Source organism: Myotis yumanensis, unplaced genomic scaffold (genome assembly GCF_028538775.1).
Source record: "Myotis yumanensis isolate MYYU_CA2020_CCGP unplaced genomic scaffold, mMyoYum1.0.hap1 SCAF_2, whole genome shotgun sequence".
In the NCBI taxonomy this organism is placed as follows: domain Eukaryota; kingdom Metazoa; phylum Chordata; class Mammalia; order Chiroptera; family Vespertilionidae; genus Myotis; species Myotis yumanensis.
This window is the reverse complement of record NW_027223753.1, coordinates 206,006,034-206,032,897: the sequence shown is the minus strand read 5'-3', so window position 1 is coordinate 206,032,897 and position 26,864 is coordinate 206,006,034. Positions and strand designations below refer to the sequence as shown.

Sequence of the window (26,864 nt, the reverse complement as noted above, 5' to 3'; positions counted from 1 at the left end):
CCCTTGATCATCAGGTAGACAAACAGAAAAATTCCTGGAATCATTTCTCCTTGCCTGGAAATCTCAGCAAGACACCCATTGATAATAATGCTGAGTGGGCATCCACCAAAGGTCTCATAGGGCACTTGGAACTATTCTGATTTGCCTATCATGTCCAGACCACCAGAATTCCTTGCTAGCTAACGGCACATACTCCACATCATACCATTAACCTAAACATCATGCACTTCTGCATTTTTCTGATGGAGTTCTTGTTAATTATGGAAAAAGTTTCACAACAGTATAATAAACTTTTATACTGTCATAAGTCTGTCTAATGCACATATAATTTGATCATATCACTCTAATTAATGCAATGCCACTAGCTAATATTGCTTCCTGCTTAAATTTTAGAAAATACTTGAGAATCACCATTTGTATGGCCAATGTTTCTCTAAAAAATTTCTCCAGGAAGTTTTGTACTTTGCCTAAGAGGCTAGGAATGAAAGGGATGGGCAGATGTTGAGGAGAAGCACTTTCATTGGCTAAGAACTCTACAGCCTCTTGGCCACAGAGGCTGCTGTGCTGCATGCAGCAAAGGGCTGATACCTGCCTCTGACATCCTGAGGGTCCAGGAGACTGTGGGGTGGGGTCAAGATTCTCAGGCTCATCCACCCAGTGTCTGCATCTCCGGTCTCAGGGTCCCATACGCCTTCTATTAGGACTGTAAGATTATATATTTTCAGATTTGCAGCATGGTCTACTCTCTGGCCTTAGGGAATAAAAGTGACTTTCATGGTACATCTTGAAATTAAGAGTTTAAAAAAGATAACATCTCTTTTTAAAAATTTTCAAGGCTTCTGCAATGTGAGTCAACAATCCTATATAATAAAGAGGTAATATGCAAATTAACCCTCACATGATGGCTGCTTAGGAGGCAGAGCTTTTGATGCTGACTGGCATAAAAACCGACCAATCAGAACCAAATCTGTGTGAAATGCAAAGGCAGACCCTAAGGTGGGGGCTGAGGAGGGGTTTTAAGGGCAACAGCTGTTTGGTGTAAGGTGTAAGAAAGCTGTTCAATTTTTTAATGACTGATTTGGCAGTATAGTGCATATGGCTAGCTATCAGTCCAGATATAGGGATTATGTATTTTTGTCTGCCAAGAGCATCTCCTCCTGCTGAAAAAGGATTCCCCCCTCCCCATTTAAGCAATCCTATCCTATATATTCTATCTATACTAATAAAAGGGTAATATGCTAATTAGACCAGGTCGACCAGCCATCTTCCGGATGTCAGACTTCCTGCTGGACAAAGCCATGGTGGTGGGGGCTGAGGCAGAGGCATTTGGGGTGATCAGGCCAGCAGGGGAGGGCAGTTGGGGGTGATCAGGCAGGCAGAGGCAGATAGGGGCGATCAGGCAGGCAGGCAGAGAGGTTAGAGACGATCAGGCAGGCAGGCAGAAGGGTTAGGGTCAATCAGGCAGGCAGACAGAGGCAGTTAGGGGCAATCAGGCAGGCAGGCAGGTGAGTGGTTAGGAGCCAGTGGTCCCAGATTGCAAGAGGGATGTCTCCAAAGGGGTCCCTGACTGGAGAGCATGAAGGCTGGGCTGAGGTAGCTCCCCCTGCACAAATTTTGTGCACTGGGCCACTAGTTACTTTCATAAAGGGCCAGGTAGTGCACATTTTGGACGTGTGAGCCATGCATCTTTTGTAATTGCTCAACTCTGCCTTGTAGCACAACAGCAGTTAGAAACAACACCTCAACAAGTGACGTGGCTTTATTCCACTCATGCTTTATTTACAAAAACAGGTGGATGGCCCATCCCGTAGGCCATATATTGCAACCTCTGCTCTGAAGCAGCTATCAAAAGCTATCCAATGTGGCAATCTTCGCAAATGTCATGCCACTGCCTGCCTCAGACTTTGCCACTCATTTACCACCCATAATGGGACGCTCATCGCTGTCTTATCTGCCAGCGGTCCCACTACAGAATCTCTGATGCTCATCGCTTTAGACTCACTTGAGCCCAGAAAGCAGAACCTGAGGAATGAACTGGTGTGCAGGCAGCCCTTGGGGGGGGTGGTGGGGGGTGGGTGGTGGGAAGGGCAAGAGCATGGAAGCGAGTTTAGGAAACAGGAGAGGGGGCCTGGCAAGACTAAGACAGAAAAGGGGACGGTAAGGCAAGGCAACAGTGTATTATCAAGCTGGTCACTGCTAGGGACAATTGGGGCTTGATTCTCTCAGAACCCTCTGAAGAGGTGTTTATAATGGGCCTCTATTCTGTCTCCCAAGGGGCAGAAGAGAAACCATTTCCCATTGGCCCCCATTCTGGCCCAAGGCTGCCAAGTAGCTGATAATGAAATCTACTGAGCTTCCCAGTTGCATTTGCAGAACTGTCATTCTGCAGCTTCGAGGAGTCCCAGGTGAGAAAGCATTCAAGACACAGGGTGCGGCCGAGATGACATATCGCCAGGTTACACCTGCCTGAAAGTGTTTAGTGCAGCACTGGCCCGAAATGAAAGGAGAATGTGAGGCAGCAACAAGGTGTCCGACACAGGCTTCTAGAATAGGCCGCCCACTGGGGTAGGTTGGTTTTTAGATGGATCCGATTGGGTCCCAAAAGCAATGCCCAGGATGGTAAAAGGCAAAATCTATATAAACCCCAGCAACTTTTATTTTGAGGCAGTTCATAAGCAGATTCATTAGCTGATAACTTTGGAAAGTCTTCTTGTATACCCTTTTTCAATCTGTTGCCCTGCACTTTGGAAACTATGGCCTCAGTTTTTCTTTTCCTGCTTTTTAGACTATACGCCTAATGATGTTTTACTTCCTTTCTTTTCCTACACTATTACACCACGAATAGCTTTAATCCACTTTCACCAACGTTGCTCTGCTTTTTGTACTACTCAACCATTAAGGTGATCTTTCCAAAAGGGAGAAAACCAACCTGCTTCATTCATTTAAAAAAAAAGTGTGCTCACCTCTGCTGTGTCCTATGGCAATGAGACAATTTTGTCAGAATTTGGTAACTGCAGTCTCCCTGATCCCTTTGACATTCCTTCACTACCACTTTCAAAGCCACCCATCAATTTTATCTAGCCATTGACAATTCTGTGCCAGTCACATCTCTAATCTGGCAACAACTCTTCAAGTCAAGACTGTTGTTATCTCTTTTTATACACGAGGAATCTGAGGCTCAGGGACAATCGATCCCCTGAGCCCACAGAGGAAGGATGTAGTTGTGTCAGAGTGCAGATTTGAATACAGATTTGCTTCACAGCTCTCGGTGCACTGAGTGCAAGAGATAGGAGAGCTTCCCACACTTGGTCATGGTGCTGCTTTGAAGTACTTTGAGCTCTAACATTCTCAATAGCCTATTGCTTAGAGAGACTGTCTAGATCCCGGCTTGCTAATGGACACGAATACACTAACTAACCTACCATCAACTGGTACAGAAGTGCGAGATAGCTCTGTCCTCAGTTCTCAGGATGGCCTGAGAGCCACTGGGACAGGAAAGCTCTCTAGGTCAGTGTTCCCAGCAGCATCCTTATCCACTGACCCCAGGGAACTGAGCAACTATCATTTTCTATGGATGTAACAGAGGAGGAAAGGGAAAAAAAAGTCCGGAGACTAAGAAGAGCGGTAGGGATGTTTAGATGTTTAGGAAATGATACTTGTGAAGCAGAGAGGAGTCAATTTCTTCCCTCAAAGATGAAAAGAAAAAGTTAGGCTATACACAGTGTGGAAATGAACAGGGCCACTCATGAGGGCGTCTGTCAATATCAAACCGGAAGGAGAAATGGAATGGGGTGAGAGAGGGCTGTGAAAGAGAAACTGGGTGAAAGGAGGTAGGCAGAAACAATGTCAAAATATGAGTTAGATGTGGGAAATTGTAAGAACAAGAAAAAGAGTAAGAGTGGCAATTGAGATAGCTGAGGCTGCTCGTAGGAAGCACAGCATAGCACTTTGAAGATACTCAAATGCCATTGATTCTGAGCTACTCATTCTAACTTCCTTAGTGGATTGCCAATGAACTGCAAAACTTCATAATTCAGTCACTGGTTATCAATAAGATACAAAGGAGCCTTGTCGAGTCATATCCTTGTAGGAAGGGAGCTTAGGAATCATCAGATATTGCTCTTTATCATTGGCAATAATCACTTCCAAAGACCTAGACAACTGACTTCCAGTCTCTGCTCAAACAGCTGTATTGGGGGGAGGGAGGACAACTTCCATCTCAATCAGATAATTGATAAATTGCAAGCTGGGTGGAGGGGAAAGCTGCTTTGAATGTTCTTATTCTTCAGTCTCATGCGCCCCCTGCTGACTAAAATTATCCACTTCCACACTTTCAATTCCAGAATTTCTTAAGCTAGGGATACTGTGTTAATACTCTGTGTTAATATTCATTTTAAGGAATAAAACTTCACCAGAATATGATTTTCTATTCACTGGACATTTGGAAGTCACTTGCACTTAGAGCAGTCAAACATATGCATGCATTACTTGCTCTTATGAGCAAATTTAAATTTTATCTTTTGTCACCACCTGGTGGTAGACCGTTTTCTCACTTTCCCCCCCAACTTTAAGTTCTTTTTTTTTTTGGTTTCTTGCTATGGGAAATCTCTAAACCAAGAAAACGAGTTAACTTTAGCAAGTATAAAACTTTTAGCATTGATAATCAAGCATTAATGTACACTCAGCATACAGTAGGCACTTAAATATCTGTTTAATAAATGAGGTTTTATTTCATGGATTGCAATGTCTATGATTTTTTATTTGAATTGCATAAAGCTCTCAAATGTGGCCATGAAAGTGATCCACAGTATTATCAGAGTTATTTTTCCTTTTTTCAAGTTTGATTTTTTAAATTTTTGGTTTAAGCTAACAGAGCTACATGATTAAAAAAGTGGCTAGCGAAGGCATTTTATTATTTTAAGAATGTAAATGCACTTAAAGTTATCGTGTTTAAAAGGTATTTTCTGTGATACCAAAGGTGAAAGAAAATTTGATAAAGTTGTATTAACTGAAATTGAAAAGATATGACTGACATTGTAACTTCATGACTCCTGATATTAAGAAAAACTGAGTTGTACATCATTTGCTGTAGACCATCGCCACCTCGTGGGCTGAATAAGGTACTAAAAGCTGTGAATCTTTTAAGGTGGAACTGTTATTGCCAGAAAGTTCCTATTTAGAATTTAAATGAAATTGAATCATTGGAAACAACAGCAGTAATGAGTCTGACAGCATTCATAACCAACCACACAATTAGATAGTTAAAATGCCAAAAAGGCATTTGATTAAACATTATGAGTCACAGTCATTTCTAAGCCCCCAACTTGGTTTGTCTAAAGACAACTCGCCTGACGCATAATTCAATATCCGTGAAACAAGGAAAGTGGTTGCACAAATTACACTTTTCTCAGTTATAGCAAGTGCGTGATTTGTGGGTCATAGCCATTTGTAGTCCAAAAACAATTTACATGCATTTTTCTGTTTTCAATATTGTTGTATTTCTGAGTATACGGCATGCTTAAAGTAAATGTTTGGTATCTATTTTCTCATTTATGATCAAATGAAATGTCCATTTTGTTCAATCTTACTTTAGACCATCTGTTCCCAGAAGGATCACTAAACAGCTTTCCAATTTCTAATTGGTAAATCCTCTGGTATGAAAATATGAATTCACAGCATCACATGTTTAAAAGAAATATGGACATTAATCATTTCTGTAGACAACATTTTCACTAAAACAATGCTACTAGTGCGTGAACCTCATTTTGTGGTTACTTGTTGAATACTTAATTTGATATAGACTTCTTAGGAATTATGAGTAGAGTATCGTGACTTATTATATGAAACACATGCAGACACAGAAGATGTAGGTGAGCATTAATACTTGTTTCTTTTACTTGAAAATGCTCAAAACATTCCCATTTCTCTGTCAATAGAGGACAAGAATGCTTGTAAAAGTTCAAACTGTTCACTGTAAGAATATTTTTATCAAATATTTTAACTTTGGTTAGCTCCTCTCTACAAATAATAAAAACTGGTTAAGGTCTGTAAAGTAAAACATATCTAAGTTTATTATTGTATAAGTGCATATCTATAATAATAAGAGCGTAATATGCTAGTTAGACTGGACAGCAGAATGACCTTCTGGATGTCCTTCGGAAGTCCTTAAAGATGACCTTCCAGACAAAGCCAGGACTACGAGGGCAGAGCCTCTTGCACGAATTTCGAATTTCATGCATTGGGCCTCTAGTGTGTTCTATAAAAAAGAAAGCCAGAAGTATGGTAGCGCTTAGGACAATGTGTGATCTTTTTGGTGCTCATTCAAATTAAGGAGCAAATATATTTTATAAGGGGAGAGTGGGAAACTTACTTACAAAGACTCAGTATTACATGTCATTTTTACTAGTGTCATGTATACATTTTACTTTTGTTGGTCTTGTTTCCACAGTAAAATATTTTTTTCACATCACAATTTTGTTAAACATACACATGTGTTATATGTATATGCTTATGTAATACCACGAACGCCCAAAGAGTGCTGGTTTTTGTTTTTTTTAAAAAAAAAGTTAGTAGATTAAATGTTCTTCTGCGTATGGATGGAGTTTTTCAAGCTTAGTAATTGGCAATTCCTACATCCATGCCTCTGTTGAAGCGATTAAAAAGAACCACTTCCCAGAACTACAGGTGCAGGACAGATTGGAGTCATTATGCAAAAGAACAGAAATCTGGAGAGAAACCTAGAGAATAAAAAAGCCATGTTCCTGGCCACCCGTTTGCCTTTAACTCTCTGTTTTGTTGTTTTGTTTTTCAGCTCTATTTGAATATATAACATGAAATATGCAAAAGTACAATACATCTGAAATAAACCACCCAGGGTTAGTAATCTATGCCTTGAATTAAACAAACTTCCGGTAAGAATGCACTGAGGGTGGAAATGAACTAAAGGCCAAGCTTGCATTCATATATTTTAAAAGCTAAAGTTTATGTAAGGGAGGTGGCAGTTTGAAATACATTGCACGGGTTGCTGGTCTTCTGAATTTCCCATCATGTCCCAATTCAAGGAACTCACCTTTTACCCTTAGTCCTCTGTTAAGTCTCTAGGCCCCTGGACCACCTCAAGCATTTGAAATCTCCATTGCAAAGCCCCTCTGAGGTCCCAGCCTTACACAGTTTTCAGAGCACTACTCTAAAGCAAGAGGTTTGAAAATGTATTGATGGCTTTGCCATCTTTCTTTCATCATCCATCCTGGTCAGTATCTTCTTGTAAGTGTAAAGTGACTTTTCCTGAAATGTTCTCCCAGGTATCTAACATTTCTTCTAGCTGGAAAGAACATATGAAATGAGATCATTTTTTAAAAATGGGATGTTAAAAACCTATAAGAGACTAGAGTGGGTGGCATACAAAACCACCTCTGGAAACTAAACTGACAAGTGGGGATGTTTGGGAAATGACACTTGGGAGGGGAGTCCGTCTCTTCCCTCAAAGATGGACAGAAGCAGTCAGGCTTAGACAATGTGGAAATGAATGGGCTACTCCCGGGTGTGTGTCTGTCAATATCAGATTTGAAGGAGAAATGGAAGGGGTCAGAGAGGACAGTGAAGGAGAGACTGGGTGGAAGGAGGTGGGCGGAGACAGTGGCCAAATGTTGGATGGCGTGAGAAAGGAAGAGCAAAGAAAAAAGGGTGGTGACTGAGATGCCTTGAGCTGCTGTTAAAACACATGTCCTTCCTGCGTTGATCTTTCCGCAGGTAATTATGGCAGGGGCCTCAGAAAAAAAGAAAACTACATTGAAGAACCCGTGCATTCATTCCTAAATGTGTGGGGACCAGGGAATGCTGTTACACTTTTCCCAGAGCGAAGCGTGTTTGCTTCTCGGTGCCACTCATTCTCAGTTGAACTCTGCTGAAGAGTGGAGAGCAACATTTTGGATCTGATTGTCCAAGTAGGCAACCTAGAACTAACTCTCCGAGGAAAAGGCGACATTGGAAAGTATTCTGAAAGCAAAAAATTGGAAGAGGGGTGCGTTGGAGGAGTGAAGGGGATGCCTCCTGCTGGGACAGAATGAGATTGGCAAGACCTGCGGAGGAGTGAGGCGTGGGCCCAAGGGCCCAGATGAAACTTGGAAACTGCGAGGTGGGGGTGGGGATGGGGGCGGAGGTGGCGGTGGGGCTGGAGGCCCTGGAAGCCCAGGAAGCGGAGCGCGCGAGTTGGAGGGACCCGGGTCTGCCTGGGTTTCAGCGGCCATTCCCACCATTGTCCCCGCGGCTCCCCGCCAGTGGACGCATTATGAAACATTTCCTTCCTCTGTGTCACTGAGCCCCTCCCTCCCTCCTCTTGGATGGAAGAACTGCTCAGCTTTTTCTTCGGGACCTAACGGTGGAAAGGCTCAGCTGTTCTCGCTCCGGTAGCACGGACGCAGCCTTTCCCACTCCTGATGGGAAGAGGGAGGGGCCCGGAAGGAAGCCGATTTCCTCAAGTCCCCACCGCACACTTTCCAGCCCCAGCGGTCCCGCAGGTCCCCGCGTGGAGAAGCGGGGTCCCTCGAGGTTCCCGCCCGCCTGGCCGCCGCCGCGGGTGAAGGAGGCCGGCAGGCGGGGCGGGAGCCGATCACTTCTCGGATGGGAAGAGAAAGCGCAGTTCCCTGCCTGGGCTCTAGGGAGCTGAACCGAGCCCCGATAACCTCTTCCGGAAGTGTGACCCCGGGTCCGCACACAGAGGGCTCTCAGGCGGCAGAAGGGGGAGATGATGTTGGAAGGAGTCGGGGGGAAGGTCCATGCACACGCACTTTAACATCCAGAATCTGGGAAGTGTCTCCCGGCCCCTCACCCAGCATGCTTCTGGGGGGTGGGGGGTTTCCCCGAGAAAAATTGGGGCGAAGAGAGAGCAAACCGGCCCTTGGCAGGCTAGGGAGATGGCGAGGAGCGGCGGGGTGTCTTTCTAGAAAACGCTGGGGAGTCGGGGGCTCCGGGGGTAGGGATGGCGAGAGAGGGGGGGCCTCGCAGGGCGAGTTCCTGGGCAGGGAAATCTTGGAGAAGGGATTCAGCTTTCCACCCCGATCGTCCCTTCGGGGAACTGCAGCCTACGAGCGGACTGCGCTCCCGCACCAGAGGGGCGGCGGGAAGGGCGGGTGGTCCGGGAAGCCGGCCGGGGCCAGGCGCGGTGGAAGTGAGTACCTCTCCCCGCTGCAGCCCCAGACGCCCGAAGGACTGGTCACAGCGCCCCTCCGGCGTCTTCCGCCCCCAGATGGACGAGCCCGTGGCGCGGAGCCAGCGCGGAGGTCGCCCCCGCCCCCTCCCCCGCCCGGCCCGCCGCGCAGAGCGCCGTCTAGCACCGACTTTAGGGGGCGGTGTCTTCGGGTGGAGCGGCGGCCAAGAGGGAGGAGGAAGGGGGGAGGGGGTGGCGAAGCCTCCTGCAAGCTATAAAAGAGCGGTCCCGAGTGCCCGGTTCTTGCACTCGCAGGAAAGCCGCTCCGAGCTCGGGGCTGTTTCAAAGCCCGGTCGCGCGGTTCGGCCGAGAGGACAGAGCCCGGCGCAGAGCGAGCGGCACCCGGTCCAGGCGGAAGCCGAAGAGGGGCTCCCGGCGCCGATCTCCGCGTGGCCCGGTGCCTCCGCCCCAGAGGCGTCCCCGGGCGCTTCGGGTCCTCGCAGCAGCCACCCCGCCAGCGCCGGCTGCGCGGTGCCTCCAACTCTGCGCTTCGGAGGAAAACTTCGCGTCCGCAGGCTGCACGGCAGCGCCTCCTCCCAAGTGACCCCGGGAGCCCTGAGTGCGGCTGGTTCTCCGTGAACTTGCAAAGAGTCATAGTAACTGAACTTTAACCATCCGGAGCGAGGCCAGCGAGGCTCTGCACTCCCGACCCAAACAATAGCCTCCTCGCCGGGAGCGCGGCGGCGCGCGGTGCCTCCGGGGGCTCGGGTGCAGCTGGCGGTCCCCGCGGGGTCCCGAAGGCGCACGGCAGGCGGCGACATGGGGAAGGCGGAGCTGGCCAGGTGGTTCCGGGGTCCGCAGCCCGCGTCCGTGCTGCTGCTGCTCGCGGCGGCCGCGGCACTGCTGGTCCTACCGGGCGCGCACGGGCGCCCCGCCGAGGAGGACGAGGAGCTGGTGCTGCCCACAGTGGAGCGCGACCCGGGACACAGGGACACGCACCTCCGCCTGGACGCCTTCGGCCGGCAGCTGAGCCTGGAACTGCAACCGGACCGCGGCTTCCTGGCGCCCGGCTTCACGCTCCAGACCGTGGGACGCAGGCGGGGGTCCGACGCTCCAAGTCCCGACCCCGCCGGCGACCTGGCGCACTGCTTCTATTCCGGCACCGTGAACGGCGATCCCAGCTCAGCCGCGGCCCTGAGCCTGTGCGAGGGCGTGCGCGGCGCCTTCTATCTGCAGGGCGAGGAGTACTTCATCCAGCCCGCGCCCGCCGCCGCCACGGTGCGCCTCGCCCCGGCCGCCGCCGGGGAGGAGCCGCCGACGCGGCCCCAGTTCCATCTCCTCCGGCGGCGGCGGCGGGGCGGCGACGGGGCCAAGTGCGGGGTTATAGACGAGGAGACTCAGCTCGCGAGGGGCGCCGGGCCTGAGGGCGAGGACTCCGGGGCTCAGTTGCGGCCGAGGGACCCCGCGCCGCAGAGCTCGGGGCAGCCAACAGGTATCAGTCTCAGAAGAATGACTCTCACTTGTGTCTCCATTCATCCCCCTCTCCCCACTCTCTCTGCGCGACTCGACTTAAGAGTAGACTCCAGTTTGTAGGCAGGACGGAGACCTGGCGGGGAGCGATGAGGCTTGGGGTCCTGCCAGAACACTTAGTTCCGTTGGCCTGAATAATGAATGATCGAGACAGGACAGACAACCCAATGATTTTCTGCTGACTAAGGCGAAGCATTTAGACCAGGAAGGGAGAGTTGGTCATGCACCTCTTTCCATCTTAGTCGAGTGTGAGCGTGTGCAACTTCTTCCCATGCAGTTCATGTCGCATGGGCTCTTTGGTCGCGTTGCAACTTTGCACTAGTTTTGTAACCGCTGCCTGTGCGCGCGCCCTGTGCGCAGAGGAGGGCGGGGATGGAGGGCACGGGGCCGCTGGGGACCTCGAAATGGGCAGCCCTCGAGACTGCACGGCTGCGCTGCGACCTCTGTGCGGCCGCCCTCGGTCCCCTTCCCCATTCAAGAGGCTGACCCCGACGACTAGCGGCGGCCGGGGCTTTCTGCAGAACCTGCTTGGGAGGTCTTTGCCCTGCTGGCCCCGCCTCCCCGCGCCTCCCACCCGGCATCCCAGGTTGCGCTCGCTCCCTCTCGCGGCCATAATTCTGCTCTCTGTTGAACGTTAGTCACCGCTAATCCCGCTTCTCCTTCCCCTGCCTCTCTGTTGTGTAGTGCTTACTGTCCAGTTCTTTTCATCCTCTCACTTTGGTGCCTTTGCTCTTCTTTAACTTCTTGTTTGAGAATTTCTCCACTTTCCCCCAGCACATCTGCTCCTTGAAGCGGTTATGTGGTTACACAGCCCAGTTCCCTGGGGGCTGAGTTTCAGGAGTTAAAGTGCCCTGGACTAAATCCGAGGCAGGGACTTAATTCCCTGGGGCAGCTGGAGTGGGGCAATAGGCTGCTGGGCAGGGTGGGTGGTCTTTTTGCCTGGATTTGGCAGGAGCAGCGCACCCCAGGGACCCCTGGAATGAGATTGCGGAGCAGTGCAGGCTGAGAGATTCCTGGAGGCCGGCCCCTTGGCAGACGCCCCAGCCCTGCCCTGGGCCTTCCACGTGGAGCCCGATGATCTCATTCAGGATTTGAGCCCTGGCCTGTGAAAGAGTGACTCAGGGCCTCTGCCTGCTGCCCTTGTTCCAAGTTTTTTACTACAGCTGGGGGGGAAGGTGCACATACTGCCTTGTTCTGATGGTAGGATTTGCAGGAGGACAAAAGAAATCCCGCTCACCAAATAAAAAATATAAAAAATTAACAAATACATTTTTTAAAAACAAAGCCTGACCCCTCGGAGGAGCACATGGCCATTTTATTTAAAGTAAAGGAGAAAACTTTAAAAATAACATTTTCGGTGAAAGGCGATGCAAATATTTTTGTTATTGTTGCCCTGGGTGTATTTTTGTTTTATTTGCTGTGACTGGTTAGACTTTCCTTATATACTCTGGGGAGGTGATTATTCTCGGCTAGACTGCCCCTGAGCAAACCATCTTTCTTTTTCCTTTCCAGGAAGAGGGAGCGTGAGAAAGAAGCGATTTGTGTCCAGCCCCCGTTATGTGGAAACCATGCTGGTGGCTGACCAGTCCATGGCAGAGTTCCACGGCAGTGGCCTCAAGAACTACCTCCTCACCTTGTTCTCGGTGGCCGCCAGGTTGTACAAGCACCCCAGCATTCGCAATTCGGTTAGCCTGGTGGTCGTGAAGATCCTGGTCATCTATGAGGAACAAAAGGGACCAGAAGTGACTTCCAATGCGGCCCTCACTCTGCGCAACTTCTGCAACTGGCAGAAACAGCACAACCCGCCCAGTGACCGAGATGCCGAACACTATGACACGGCGATTCTTTTCACCAGGCAGGTGAGAGGAAGATAGGGCTAAGTACGACAGGGTCCCCTGGGGAGTCCACTTGGTGACAAATGTCGGTAAGGCATGTCACCAGCTTTCGGCACTTGCATTTTTTTAATGGGCTAGCATGGTCAGTCCATCTCCTAATTTCTTCTACGATTTTAATAGCTCAAGTTGCACAGTCCTGTTTGAATAGCATTAGGAAGAAATACTGATGCAAGTCACACAGAGTACCCCTGAAAGGACAGCTCAGCAACAATGAATGTAGATGCTCCAAGATATTTGTGAAGATACACCTTGCCCCGACAGATCCTAAAGTTCATGGGATGTCCCTATTAATCAGGAGGTACCTTTGTCCTTGTAGGACCTGTGTGGCACCCAGACATGTGACACCCTCGGGATGGCTGATGTTGGAACTGTCTGTGATCCCAGCAGAAGCTGCTCTGTCATAGAAGATGATGGCTTACAAGCTGCCTTCACCACAGCCCATGAATTAGGTGAGTCTGTTTTAGAGTAAGAGCTAAGCTCAGTTTGTGAATGCAAACTGAAAAACAAGATATTAATTTGAGAGAGAGAGAGTCTGTAGGTTATATTGCTGTGTTAGGTGCCAGGGCTTTCTAGAAATTGCAGAAAATATGTTTTAATTGGTCTACACATGATCATCTTTATTAGAATACCAATCAGATCATTGGAGCTATGGACATTTGGAGATTGTACATGTTTGTTTACACTCTAAAATGTAGACATTCTGTAGACATGGTCTCCAAAATAGGTGTTCTTTTTCTGTAGAAATATCCCTATTTGGAATAAAATGCTGCACATTTACCTATATTTTAATGTGAGTTTTGGATTGCTTCTTAGGCCACGTGTTTAACATGCCACACGATGATGCGAAGCAATGTGCCAGCATTAATGTCAACCGGGATTCCCACTTGATGGCGTCCATGCTTTCCAACTTGGACCGCAGCCAGCCTTGGTCTCCCTGCAGCGCCTACATGATTACCTCATTTCTGGATAACGGTCATGGTAAGACGCTCCAACTACTCTTCCCACATGGCATCCAACCTCCTGTACGTAAAGTTCTAATTAAACAGGCTCATTTTTTCTTTTTTTGTTCTTGATATTTTCCTTGAAGATTACTTTCACTGCCAAGCGCATGCCTTTTTAGATCTTAATTCCAATAAAAGATACATGAATTTGAATTTTTAGCAGAACAGTCATTTCCTGTCATTGTTAATGCAGAAATACCCCAGTGAGGATAATATCTTCATTTCAATTTATCTTCATTTAAATTTCTCTGGCATCTTCTCCAAAAGTTTGACAGCTTTCAACTAGCTTTGCTATATATTATCTCTTATGACACATATTTGCCGGAATTGATCTACCCCCTACATGCTTTCATTTATTATTTATTAACAGTGGTTAATAGTTGGGTTTTTTGTTTGTTTTGTTTTTGCAGGGGAATGTTTGCTGGACAAGCCCCAGAGCCCCATGCAGCTCCCCTCTGACCTTCCTGGGACCTTGTATGATGCCAACCGGCAGTGCCAATTTACGTTTGGGGAAGACTCCAAACACTGCCCTGATGCAGCCAGCACGTGCACCACCCTCTGGTGCACGGGCACCTCCGGGGGGCTGCTGGTGTGCCAAACCAAACACTTCCCTTGGGCGGACGGCACCAGCTGTGGCGAAGGGAAATGGTGTGTCAACGGCAAGTGTGTGAACAAGACCGACAAGAAGCATTTTGATGTGAGTTTCCTACTCATGCGCATGCTCCTTTCAAATTCAGAATCGAATAGAGTGATGTCAAAGTGTCTGATGGCACGTTAAACACCCCAGCTCTGTTCTCGGGCCGGGAAGACAGATTCTTTTTGTAATTGATTCTTTATCTCATATTTTTCTCTTTTATTCCCTAAGAAGGTCTCTGTAGAGAATTCTAATCTGATGACTTGTGTCCCCATGTAGACACCTGTTCATGGAAGCTGGGGGCCATGGGGACCCTGGGGAGATTGCTCGAGAACCTGTGGTGGAGGCGTTCAGTACACAATGAGGGAATGTGACAACCCGGTCCCCAAGAATGGAGGGAAGTACTGTGAAGGCAAGCGAGTGCGCTACAGATCATGTAACATTGAGGACTGTCCAGACAACAACGGTGAGTGAAAATGGGTGAAAAAGCCGTGCCCCACAAGAGGCAGTGAAGGGATGGAGTCTGATAATGCCCTTCTATCCTTCTCTTTCCAGGCAAAACCTTTAGAGAGGAGCAGTGCGAGGCACACAACGAGTTCTCCAAAGCTTCCTTTGGGAGTGGGCCCGCAGTGGAGTGGACACCCAAGTACGCTGGGGTCTCCCCAAAGGACAGGTGCAAGCTCATCTGTCAAGCCAAAGGCATTGGCTACTTCTTCGTTCTGCAGCCCAAGGTAGTAACTTTTCCACTTACTTTTTGTCTAAGACCCAAGGCCTTGGCTTGCTACCTTTTCATACAACCCATAGGCACTTTCTTTAATTTGTATATTAATATGTTCAGTTTCAAATTAGACTTCATTTTCTTCGGCATACCTCAGCCAGATTTGTTTGGTGTTGTTTAGAGTGATGAATGAAGCTGAATTCAGCACTTAGGATTCTTGCAATGTCTTATTATTATTCTTATAAACAAGAGCCCTTTACTAGGCTAGATCAATGATGTATTAGCATGGCAGCCAACCAGTAGTTTTGGAAAATAGCCTAGGCATGGTCCAAAGTACTTGTTACTGGGTGACTAGCAGGAGCATGTGCAAACAGACTTATTAAAATAGAAGTCTGAGCTTTGATGCCTTTTGTGTTTAAGAACATATATGGAACTAGCAAAAGCATCATATTACTGTTGGACTGAGGGGATAAACTGGCTGAGGTAGAATGTGGTATTGAATTTGGTTGAAATCCCATGTGTCATTATCACTGTAGGCCATAAAAATATTCCCCACTTGCAAATTCAATATTTAGTAAGTGATTTGTTCAGCACCTACTTATTCAGGCATTATCCTGAGGATACAGCCATGAAAAATTGACAAAAAAATCTGCTTTCATTGATCTTAGGTAGAAGTAAGATAGGTCAATAAACAATAATAAAAAATGTGTGATTTTTTCAGATGTCTGCATGTGCTATGGGGAAAAAAGACATAGAAGGATAGTATATGGCAGGTATAGAGTACCGTTTTATTGCAATGGTCAGGAAATCAGAGAAGTGATGCTAATGAGGGAAACTTTTGGAGTTACAGCTCCATGTCGACCCTGGTTAGTGTGTGACACCAGATACCTGTTCTTCCTTCCTCAGGTGGTAGATGGTACTCCATGCAGCCCTGACTCCACCTCTGTGTGCGTGCAAGGACAGTGTGTAAAAGCCGGTTGTGATCGCATCATAGACTCCAAAAAGAAATTTGACAAATGTGGCATTTGTGGAGGAAATGGATCCACATGCAAGAAAATATCAGGATCGGCTACCAGTTCAAAGTAAGTTTGAAAATGCCGTACTCCCAAAGATCCTATCATTTAGATGTTTCTTTGTACAGGTCTGGTAAAAATTGTCTTCTAAATGATTAGTTAAGCCAGTGGTCGGCAAACCGCTGCTCGAGAGCCACATGCGGCTCTTTGGCCCCTTGAGTGTGGCTCTTCTACAAAATACCACGTGCGGGCGCGCACGTACAGGGCGATTGAAACTTCATGGCCCATGCGCAGAAGTTGGTTTTCGGAAAGGAGATAGACGAAACAAGTATACAAGACGAGTGTGGATGGGAGAGTTGGAAGGGGTCGACCTCAGCCAAGACGAGTGTGGATGGGAGAGTTGGAAGGGGTTGACCTCAGCGAAGGTACCTCAATCAGATTGAGGACGTTTTTAGCAAAGGCCAGCTCAGGAGTACCCTAATTAAGTTCATAACAATGTACCTACTGATATAGTTTAAGTTTAAAAAATTTGGCTCTCAAAAGAAATTTCAATCGTTGTACTGTTGATATTTGGCTCTGTTGACTAATGAGTTTGCCGACCACTGAGCTAAGCCGTATAAATATCCAGTATAAATCTTTCTATCTGCTCTTCTTACCTGCAGTCCTGGCTATCATGACATCGTCACCATCCCGGCGGGAGCCACAAACATTGAAGTGAAACAACGGAACCAGAGGGGATCCAGGAACACTGGCAGCTTCCTCGCCATCAAAGCCGCCGATGGCACCTACATCCTGAACGGCGACTTCACCCTGTCCACCTTAGAGCAGGACATCACGTACAAGGGCACGGCCTTGAGGTACAGCGGCTCCTCTGCGGCGCTGGAAAGAATCCGCAGCTTCAGCCCCCTCAAGGAGCCCTTGACCATCCAGGTCCTCACAGTGGGCAATGCCCTCAGGCCGAAAATTAAATACACCTATTTCGTGAAGAAGAAGAAGGAGCCTTTCAATGCCATCCCTACCTTCTCAGAGTGGGTCATCGAAGAGTGGGGCGAATGCTCCAAGTCCTGTGGGCAGGGGGTGCAGAGGAGACGGGTGGAGTGCCGAGACCTCAACGGGCAGCCTGCCTCGGAGTGTGCCAAGGAAGTGAAGCCAGCCAGCACCCGCCCCTGCGCGGACCTGCCCTGCCCCCACTGGCAGCTGGGGGACTGGTCCCCCTGTTCCAAGACTTGTGGGAAGGGCTACAAAAAGAGGACCTTGCAGTGTCTGGCCCACGATGGGGGGGCGCTGGCCCACGAGAGCTGCGATCCTTTAAAGAAGCCTAAACATTACATAGACTTTTGCACCATGGCAGAGTGCAGCTAAGCGGGCTGAGTGTGGAGGGGAAGAGGAGGTGAGGAAGGGCTGAGGCACTGAAATCAAGAAGGCTGGAGGGATCCAGTAGACCTTGCTGGTGATGTTACAATCCCTGTTCCCTGGTACTGATTCAATACCTGGTGTCCTGGGGGTTGGGGAAGGCAAAGCAGGAGAACAATGAGATTCTTAGCTTAAGGTGTGGCTTACTTTGTGTCACTCGCAATGGAGGGAGAAAGGAGTCCAAAGAGGAGCTTTGACCAGCACTGTTTATGACTGCGATGGTTTCAGAGAATGTTTATGTCATCTTTTCTACCGAGAGTTAAGAATTGAAGAATGTCCACCATGGAGAAAAAAGTTGAGCATGTCCAGTGACTTCATCATTACCTTTTTTTGCCATTCTCCCGTCTTTGTACATTTATTTTGACCAAGAAACAAGTCCTGTGTTTGTAAAAATGCACTGAGTCTCTAAGAGGAAAACAGCAGCGATGTATCGGGTGCTGGTAAATCCAGAGGAGGCACCCCCAGCTCGGTACCTCCCACCTTCCTTCCCTCCTGTGTAAGCCTACCTTAGGAATGTGCATGTGAAAAACCAGTCTGAGTCTCAAGAAAGTCAGCGAGATCACACAAACAAGGAAGTAATGGCAGAACAAGAAAGGGGTGAGCAAAACAGGGTCCCCAGTGTTTGGGGACAGTGAGGTCCTTTGTCTCATGATGGGGAGGCTACTGAGGGGTAGCAGGTCCATCCCCAGCAGCTGGGCCAGCAGTCATATCCTGGTGAATGTCTGTTCAGCTCTTCTACTATGAAAGAGGATGACTTTTTCCATGTGTATATAGTAAAATATGTTACTATAAATTCTACGTACTTTATAAGTATTGGTTTGTGTGTTCCTTCTGAGAAGGACTATAGTATGTAATAAATGCCTATTATAACATATTTATTTTTATACATTTCTTTTTAATGATAAAACTCTTAAGTTATACCGTGATTGTAAAAGGGCATATAAAAGATAGAGTATTTATACAATATATGTTACTAGAAATAATAAAAGAACACTTTTCGAATATGTGTGTATTTTTTTTTTAAGTGGGAATTTATTTCTAGGAAGGAAATCCGAGACTTAAATACTGAATTTGAAGAACGGATATAATCTTAAATTCTTTGGAAATAAGATTTCATTCTAATGAAATGTATTTTATATATCATGGATTGTGTGATTGTTGCAAAGAAAGGAAGCTATGGTATCTTTGGTGGTAGATAGGTTTGTTACTCATGTATAATATATACAAATGATTGGCAGACTTTTTCTGTAAAAGAGCCAGATCATAAATACTTTTGGCTTTGTGGCCCATACCATCTCTGTCCCAACTACTTCAATGTGCTGTTGTAGCATGAAGACAGCCATGGGCAATACATAAATGAATGGGTATGGCAGTGTTCTAATAAAATTTTATTTACAAAAACAGGCAGTGGGCCAAATTTGTTCTTTGGGTATAGTTTGCTGACCTCTGATGTATACCATAAATAAAGTGGGAAAAGATGGGATTCTGGAAGTATTTGGAATTCATATGTCTTCCTCAACTATATCACATGATGTTATATGAAAGTACTTAACTACTGAGTAGAAAACGGTGCCTTAAATTACATGAATAGACATGCATGGTAAGTGGAGCCCGCCAAATGTCCCACTTTGTCATCAGAAATACCTGAGGTGTAGTAGAGACACCCTGGAACACCCATGACACTCCGGGTAGACTTTTGTGAATGACTGTATTCTAAATACTAAATGGTACATCAATTGTTTTAAAAGTATAGACTTCTTCCAAAGTACCTACCTTTCTCCCAGGAAGTAGTTGATGCACTAGAAGACTTGGATTATATGGTTAGCCACATACACTTCCAACTTCACACTTTCATCTTTCTCTTCACCGTCCTTCAAATAGTCTCCTCAAATAGTTCTATGTAACTTGTTAACTTCAGTTTCAGAGGATAATTCGCCCTTCAGAATTATACATGAGTAAGCTTCTTTGGAGCCAGGTGTATAAGTCAGATAGCAGGGCAGGGGAAGGGAGAGTCAGGTTAGTCTCTGGTTTCATATTTTACTACTTCCTGGGCCTCTGAACCGAAAAGTAAAAGTTGAGTCTTTTCACGCTGGGAACTATGTGATCCCATAGAATTCCGTTAGCCATCGGATTTGGCCATGTGCTTAATCACCAGTGGCCTAAGGTGATGTCTACCACAATTATGTTTTTGCTTAACATTACTATGGTACTCAGTAAGCGATGTGCCCTCACCCTCAATCACTATACAAGCTATTTGATAAAAGGAGATAAATGTACCTAAAATGATAACCCACAATATAAAGAAGTCATCTTCAGATCTGGCCCAATTCACTGATGAGTTAATGTTTCTTTGAAAAGGCTCGCATTGATTTGACATAGTCAGCAAGGAGACTGAAGTTCAGGACACAAAGAGATAAAAACAGTCAAAAGTTTTTCCATTGTTCTCTGTATATTCAATGCCAAGCAACTTTCTAAGTCACCACCTTATGTTTTTAGCCCTTTGCTGATGAGATTTTTCTTTTATCAATAAACTGAGAAGTTTAAAAATTTTGCCAGCAAAGAGAGTTTAGTACAAAACACATCTGGTTTTGTGAGATTGATCAAGCACCTGCTTAAAAAGATGAACTATTTTGTGCTCGCTCATGGTACAGATATAAATGATGAGTTGGCATAATGTTGAATATTAATTAAAATACTCAATTTGGAAAGCACTCAATAGGCACTTTCTCTAGCATTCCAACTACAAGCAAAATTTTTGAATCAGAGCTTTCATGCAAAAAATGGACAAAAATCGTTCCAAATTTTTGCTCCTTATTTAATCTGCTTTTAGAAGAGGTCTTTACATGACTTAGGAATAATAAACAACACCCACAATTTGCTAATCTCATTGGTTTTTTTAAATGAAAGAAAAGCAAAAATTATTAATGCAAAAGTGGGGTTGCTAGATCTATCAAGAAAATTGACCAAAGGTATATCAGTATAAAGCATAGTCTGTCCTGCCATACACAGACTTTTGTGACATGAATGAGCTCAAATGATATTGGCAGAAATGCAAACAGTAAAACATGGAAGATGCTTTGGTTTATCAACAAAATCGTAACTGTAGGATAGAAATTTCTTATATTTGGAGTTATCAAAGGACATCATTTCATTTCTTAATTTGGTAATTAGGTAATATAAATGAATGATACTTCTTAGAAGCAAATACCCACACATATCTCTTCATAGAGAAAGGATGTATGTAATATTTGATCCATAAAGAAAATAATGGAAAGCAAAAAATAAGGTGACCGAATTACAACCACATTATCCTGACAATACATTGTTAAACTTTCCTATTCAAAGACAAATACCTTCAGGATGTGCTTAAAAATAAAATCCAATAACATGATAAATGAAAGGGAACTATTTAAATCAAAATGACATTTCTTCAAAGAAGTGCAAAGATTTATCAGGCAAACAGTAGAAAAAAAGTTGGAATAAAATGATATCAGCCAAAATTATACTGAAGATGGAAAAGCACTAAGCAAAATAAAGAATGACATTTCTTGTGAATTAAAGGTAGAATCTACAATAAAATATCTGTCCAAGATAGTAGAACATCTATGTATCAATTTAAAATTGTTAAAAATCCGAAGGATAATCAAAAGGTAAGGACGATTCTATTTGTCTTTAATACCTCTCTCTAGGTAAGGGCAAACCAAATATGTAAAAAAAAAAGTGCAAAACTTCACAAAGACATAAAAGAAGACTTGATTAAAGCAAGAGGCATACAAATTTCTTTAAGTCACAAACCTTTTTATTTTGTCCTAAAATGAATAGATATAATGATTCCAATCATTAGCCATTCATAAATTTTTGGAACTTGATAGTACGATTCTAAAATTCATCTGAGGAAATCAATTTGGTGAAGATAAGAGAAATGCAACTATAAACAAAGTGCAATGTAAGATATTTGCTTGACCTGATTTGAAAATGTACCATAAAATTGCAATTAGAAAGAAGTGGTACTTGTCCAATTATTGACAAGCAAATCTATGGGTGAAAAAGCTTTGAAATAAAGCTTTAACAACCATAACCAAATATATATATATATGATGTATATATGATATATACGATATATATGATATATATATGATGAAGTTAGCACCATAAATCTGTGAGCTAAAAAAGATCATCCCAAACATAGCCTTAAATGAAAAAATAAAAATGTGTTTGGGGAAAAAATTAGAGCCTTCTTTAGACCATTCAGCAACTTAAATTCCAGTTACATAAAAAATTAAAACATTTAAATGGAAACCTTAAGAAGTATTAGTAAATATAAATAGTTATTACTGGATGAGGAAGGAGATCTGAACATAGAAACAATGAAAGATTACACAACCAAGACAAACACACACAAATGAACTGATTTGATTGGCTTAAATCTTTATATTCTGTGTTTAAGAAGAATCCTTTAGAAAATATGAAAAAAAACACATTTAAGATATGATATATATTTTTGCCCTTTTCTACTCTTTTACATGTTTTTTGAGAATAAATGTATTTAAAGTACACATACTTAAAGACACTAAAACACTCTCTAAAACAGCTTGGTACAGAGTGCAAGAGTAAATCATGTGATAACTAAAAGAAAGAGAAAGGGAGAGATAGAAAGGGAGAAAGGGAGAAAAATCATATTTGTATTTGTAGCGATAAGATATAAAGCAATTAAGTAAATTTTTGTAATAAATGGCGAATATATCAATTTTTTAAAGAAGCTTGATTTAAATATTATCATAGGCTATTAAAAAATTCACTGTTTCATATTACAGGCTTCTAGAACTTTTATTTTGCACCAAGAAGAAAATTAAGTAGAGAGAATGAAAATGGGACTGCCATGTCTTGCTTGCCTGTATCCAGAATTCAATCTTTTTTTTTCTTTAACCCTCACCTGAGGACAGTTGTATTGATTTTAGAGAGGAAGGGAGGAAAGAGAGAGAGAGGATCAAAACCTGCAACCTAGATATATGCCTTGACAGGAACTGAACTTGCAACTAATTCAACCACCTGGTCATGTCTAGAATTCAATTTTAATGGTTAAAAAAAAAAACAACACAAAAAACCCTCTTATGGCTACATGAAGTATAAACCAAAGAATTATAGCTATCTAGATAGATAGGTAGATAGATAGATAGACATTTTATATATATAAAAGTAAATCTGAGTGAAGATGAAGAGACAGAATTAATATGAAGGCACTTAGAGGGATTCTTAGTTCCCATAGCTGAGGGAGGCAGGCCCATTGCTGAAGCAGGAATGAGGGGTAGGCCCAGATAGAGGCCACATTTGACAACCTTGAAGTTGAAGATGAGGGAGCTCAGTGAAAGATGAAATGAATGGGCCAGGATCAAAGATCTCTGATTTCTATCTAAAGCTCTTCACCAGATGGGTTAGATTAGTTGTGTTCAGAGTTTCTCTCCTTTTTTCTTCCATAAAGTGGGCTAAGAGCTTAGTGGGTCTCTGCAGTGTTTCATAAAAGCAGAGAAGTACCCCAAATAAAGAACGCAGCAGCTGAGCAATGCCTGCAGGAAGGGATATGACAACGTCTTTCTGATTTTTCACTTATTTCAAGTTGGTTTACTCAGTTCTGAATCTTCCAGAATCTTTCACCTTCAACATTTTCGCCCAAGATGTTAAGGAGAATAGGAGTAACAGGCTTGGCTTGTCTCAGCACAAACCAGAGGTATTGATAAAACAGGACATATTCAAAGGATACTTGAGGGGAAAGGGAAGAAGAGCAGGGCATACACCGCACCATTGTCATCTTGATAAACAAATTCTGAACAAATGGCAGTTGGCTGGACGCCTTCATTTCGAACAATGAAGACCCACAATCACAAAAGCTAGATCTCCAAGTCTTTGGGCAGGGTCCTCTCCTCTTAAAGATCCATAGAGATATTATCTACTTATCAAAGTACAAGATATTCTGGAATGTTCTTTATACCGTTAGGATATTAGTTAAACCCTGTACTTTTCTAACTAAAACAATTTTGCACTCATACCAGTACTCTAATACTCTGCATTGTTAATACCCTCTGATAGAATTTCCTCATATGGACCTTCAACCTGACTTTCAGTTGGAGCTCAGAATTTAAGACACAGCGATACCAGATTGCTAAAGAAATCAGAATATCCTGTTTGCCCCTGGCCTGGGCTCTCCCATTTTCCTTTCTCAAAACAAAGGCCATTTACCAAAAGCCATAACAGCTAGAATTGCATTTTTTTTTCTTTGACAATCATGTGCGTGTGAAACATTTACAAGATTAAAATGTAAACAAAGCTGAATGCCTGGAAAAGCTTTTTATCCCATACAATCATAAACATGTCCAAGCCTCACTTTGGACTACACAGAATCACAGGCACAGTTGAAACATGGTAATACTCAATTCTCAGCACAACTGGGGGAAGGCAAAAGTATAATTTCTTTTTTTTTTATATATATATTTTATTGATTTTTTACAGAGAGGAAAGGAGAGAGATAGAGAGTTAGAAACATCGATGAGAGAGAAACATCGATCAGCTGCCTCCTGCACATCTCCCACTGGGGACGTGCCCGCAACCCAGGTACATGCCCTTGACTGGAATCGAACCCGGGACCCCTCAGTCCGCAGGCCAACGCTCTATCCACTGAGCCAAACCTGTCTCGGCTAAAAGTATAATTTCACAGAAGAATTTTAAAAGCATTATGGACAGACCAGAATTAGAGAACTCAGTATTTGTCTTTCTGAGAGATTTTGCCATCCACCAATTGTGGGACTTTAGGGAGAAAAATACCTTGCCATTAATTCTTTCTAACATATCATGACTTAAATGATCAGTAACCACAAAAAAGATACAATCTAAAATGTGAGGTTTCGTTAATTACAGAGCATCAATAACAATGAAGTTGTTGGTCTTCAGATTACTGGATATTACACTTATTTATATTCAGAACCCAAAGGAGAGAGGAAACTAATACTGTGAAAGCAAATGCTTACTTTTAAGTAATACACTGACAGAGACTGCTGAAGAATCAAATTGTCAACCACAAAGGTTTTCTGGTTGACAAGAAAAGTCCTTTATATTTTAACAATGTATCTTTAAGTAAAACATCACTTGTTAAGAAAATAGAATCTATTCTTGGCCATATATTTTTACCTTAATCACTTTGAATAAATAATAAAAATGTTTAATTTAGGCTCTCTTTCCCTGAAGTATAATCACACATCTTTAAGAAGTATATGCTCAAAAAACAAAAAAAAAACAAAAAACCCAAAGTAATATTTTCTTGAGAAAATTATGGTAGAGAAGATAAATCTGCAGGGCAGACAATTAGATCATCAGTCTGCTGATATTACAAATATGGGTAAGAATCAGTAAGTATCGCTGAGCCCCTGTTTTGTACAAAGCCCTGTCCTAGAAACTCAGAAGCGGCCCACAAGAAAGGCAACAAAGAAAAATAAATAGGTAAAAGGATGGAAGAGAGGGAGATAATGGAGATAGGGAGGGAAGAAAGACAACCTTGCCTTCAGTCTTACAATATAACAGGAGAAACAAAAGATATACACATGAAAAGTTAATTAACAATACAAGGGAGCGAATCCAATGAGTTGCATGCATGCATAATGTAAGGTCAGAATTACAGAAGGGAGAGATCACTGCAGGTCAAAGGGTCAAGGAATTTCAGAGGAGTGGACACAGTAGGCTTGACACCAAGTTAAATAGAATTAAAATAGGCCATTAGTTTGAATTGTTGTTGCAAAGTACTAGAGACTGGGTAACTTATAAACAACAGAAATTTATTTCTCACAGCTCTGGAGCTGGACATCTGAGATCAGGATGCCAGCGTGGTCGGCAGGTTCTGGTGCAAGCTCTCTTCTGGGCTGCATACCACCAACTTGTTAGTATATGTTCACATGGTAGGAAGAAGGCAAGAGAGATCCCTGGCGTCCCTTTCAGCAGGCCGCCAATCCTATTGATGGGGGCTCCACCCTCATGACCTCATCACCTGTCAAAGGCCCCATCTCTTAAGACCATCACACTAGGAGTTAGGATTTCAACATATAAATTTGGGAGGAACACAGACATTCTGTTTATTACATGTATGTTCCAGATATTGGGGAAGAAATAGCAGTAGCCCAGGTGGCTGATCCATGTGATCTGCTCTTCTCAACCCCTCATAAGGGCAACTGAATGCGTAGATGCCGCCACCAGTTGGACTGGGTGGCAGCATCCATCCAGTGAGGACCAGAGAGCCCTTCCAGCAAAAAGCAAAGGATAAAGAGTATGTAATAAGACACCCAGAAAGATGCTTTCTGCCTTGTCGCTTTATGACAGCTCACTCAACTAGATGGGTTGACTTAGTTTTGTAAAAAGTTATCTGAAGCCAGGATAGAATTTTTGGATATTACAAATAAAACCAAGTTACAGAGGCAAGTGATGTAACCCTTTGAATTAAATGCGCCCAAACTCACATGTTTAAATGGACACCTCTCTTCCCCAAGTTTAATTACTTTGGGCTGTGAGTCATGAGCCCAGAGCAGCTACTTCTCCAAGGACCCAGCTCTTCCTTGGAACTGTCCTCAGAGCCAACTGAGAGAAGCAACCTGTCTCATTGCCTCCCAACTATGTTTCATTTTTGACCAAAAATGGCAACACCCAGCTTGGAGACCCACCTTAGTCATCACACTTGGCTGCAGAGGACTTTGGTTGTATCCAAAATTAAAACCTCCTTCAAAGACAGATGTGCTACCACAGGCAACATTCAAAGAATGAGCTGCAGGCTGCAAAGGTGATCCCAGTGGAACCAATCCAGAACCACTGAAGCCAGGGCAGCCTTCCTGGAAAAGGTGTATGTGTTTCCCAAATAACAACCTTAAAAGGGCCACAGTGCTTTCGAATGTGGACTTTGGTTTGTTGAAAAGAAGTCAGTTCTAGTGAGAGGTTGCTTGACATGGTGGCTGAAGATGCAAAATTTTGAATCAGGCGGCTGGGGTTGGAATCCCAGCCTTACCTCAATTTCCCATCTATGAAATGGGAGTAATGGTAATAGTAACTTACTTTATGCCATTGGTGTAGGATCCAATTCTGTAATACCTGCAAAGTGTTCAAACCAGTCCCTGGTACATAGCGAAGAGTCCAATCTTCATGTGGTGGCAGATGTTAAGGTAGCAGTTATAGCGTGGGACAGCATTAATGAGGAAAGCTTAGTGGGGAGGCTGTGGAAGATGCTCTGTCCTCTTAACAAAGACCTTTGACACCAAGCCTGTTCCTAGTTACATCCAACTCTTTCTGCCCTGATTGACTGTATGCTGCTCAAGGGACCATCTGCATTTCTGGATGATGCTTTCCATACTGACTGGTGTCTTTCATCTCAACACCAAATCTATGCCACACAATGTGTCTTTGGTCTTCCCAGATAAGAATATAAATACATAGGCATAGAGAGTATACTTATCAAATATACATGCATATCACTGTATATGCACTAGAAG

At 44.2% G+C, this 26,864-nt stretch overlaps 1 protein-coding gene across 1 annotated transcript; it reads left to right on the top strand.

Annotated features, from left to right (window-relative positions):
* The first annotated feature begins 9,466 nt into the window (after positions 1 to 9,466).
* On the top strand, positions 9,467 to 18,752 carry ADAMTS1 (ADAM metallopeptidase with thrombospondin type 1 motif 1). The gene is made up of 9 exons (XM_070407009.1): positions 9,467 to 10,637; positions 12,188 to 12,534; positions 12,887 to 13,019; positions 13,384 to 13,548; positions 13,982 to 14,268; positions 14,485 to 14,671; positions 14,761 to 14,936; positions 15,830 to 16,005; positions 16,599 to 18,752. The coding sequence occupies exons 1-9, from the start codon at positions 9,965 to 9,967 to the stop codon at positions 17,296 to 17,298; spliced, it is 2,844 nt and encodes a 947-aa protein (XP_070263110.1). The 5' UTR covers positions 9,467 to 9,964; the 3' UTR covers positions 17,299 to 18,752.
* The last annotated feature ends 8,112 nt before the right edge of the window (positions 18,753 to 26,864 follow it).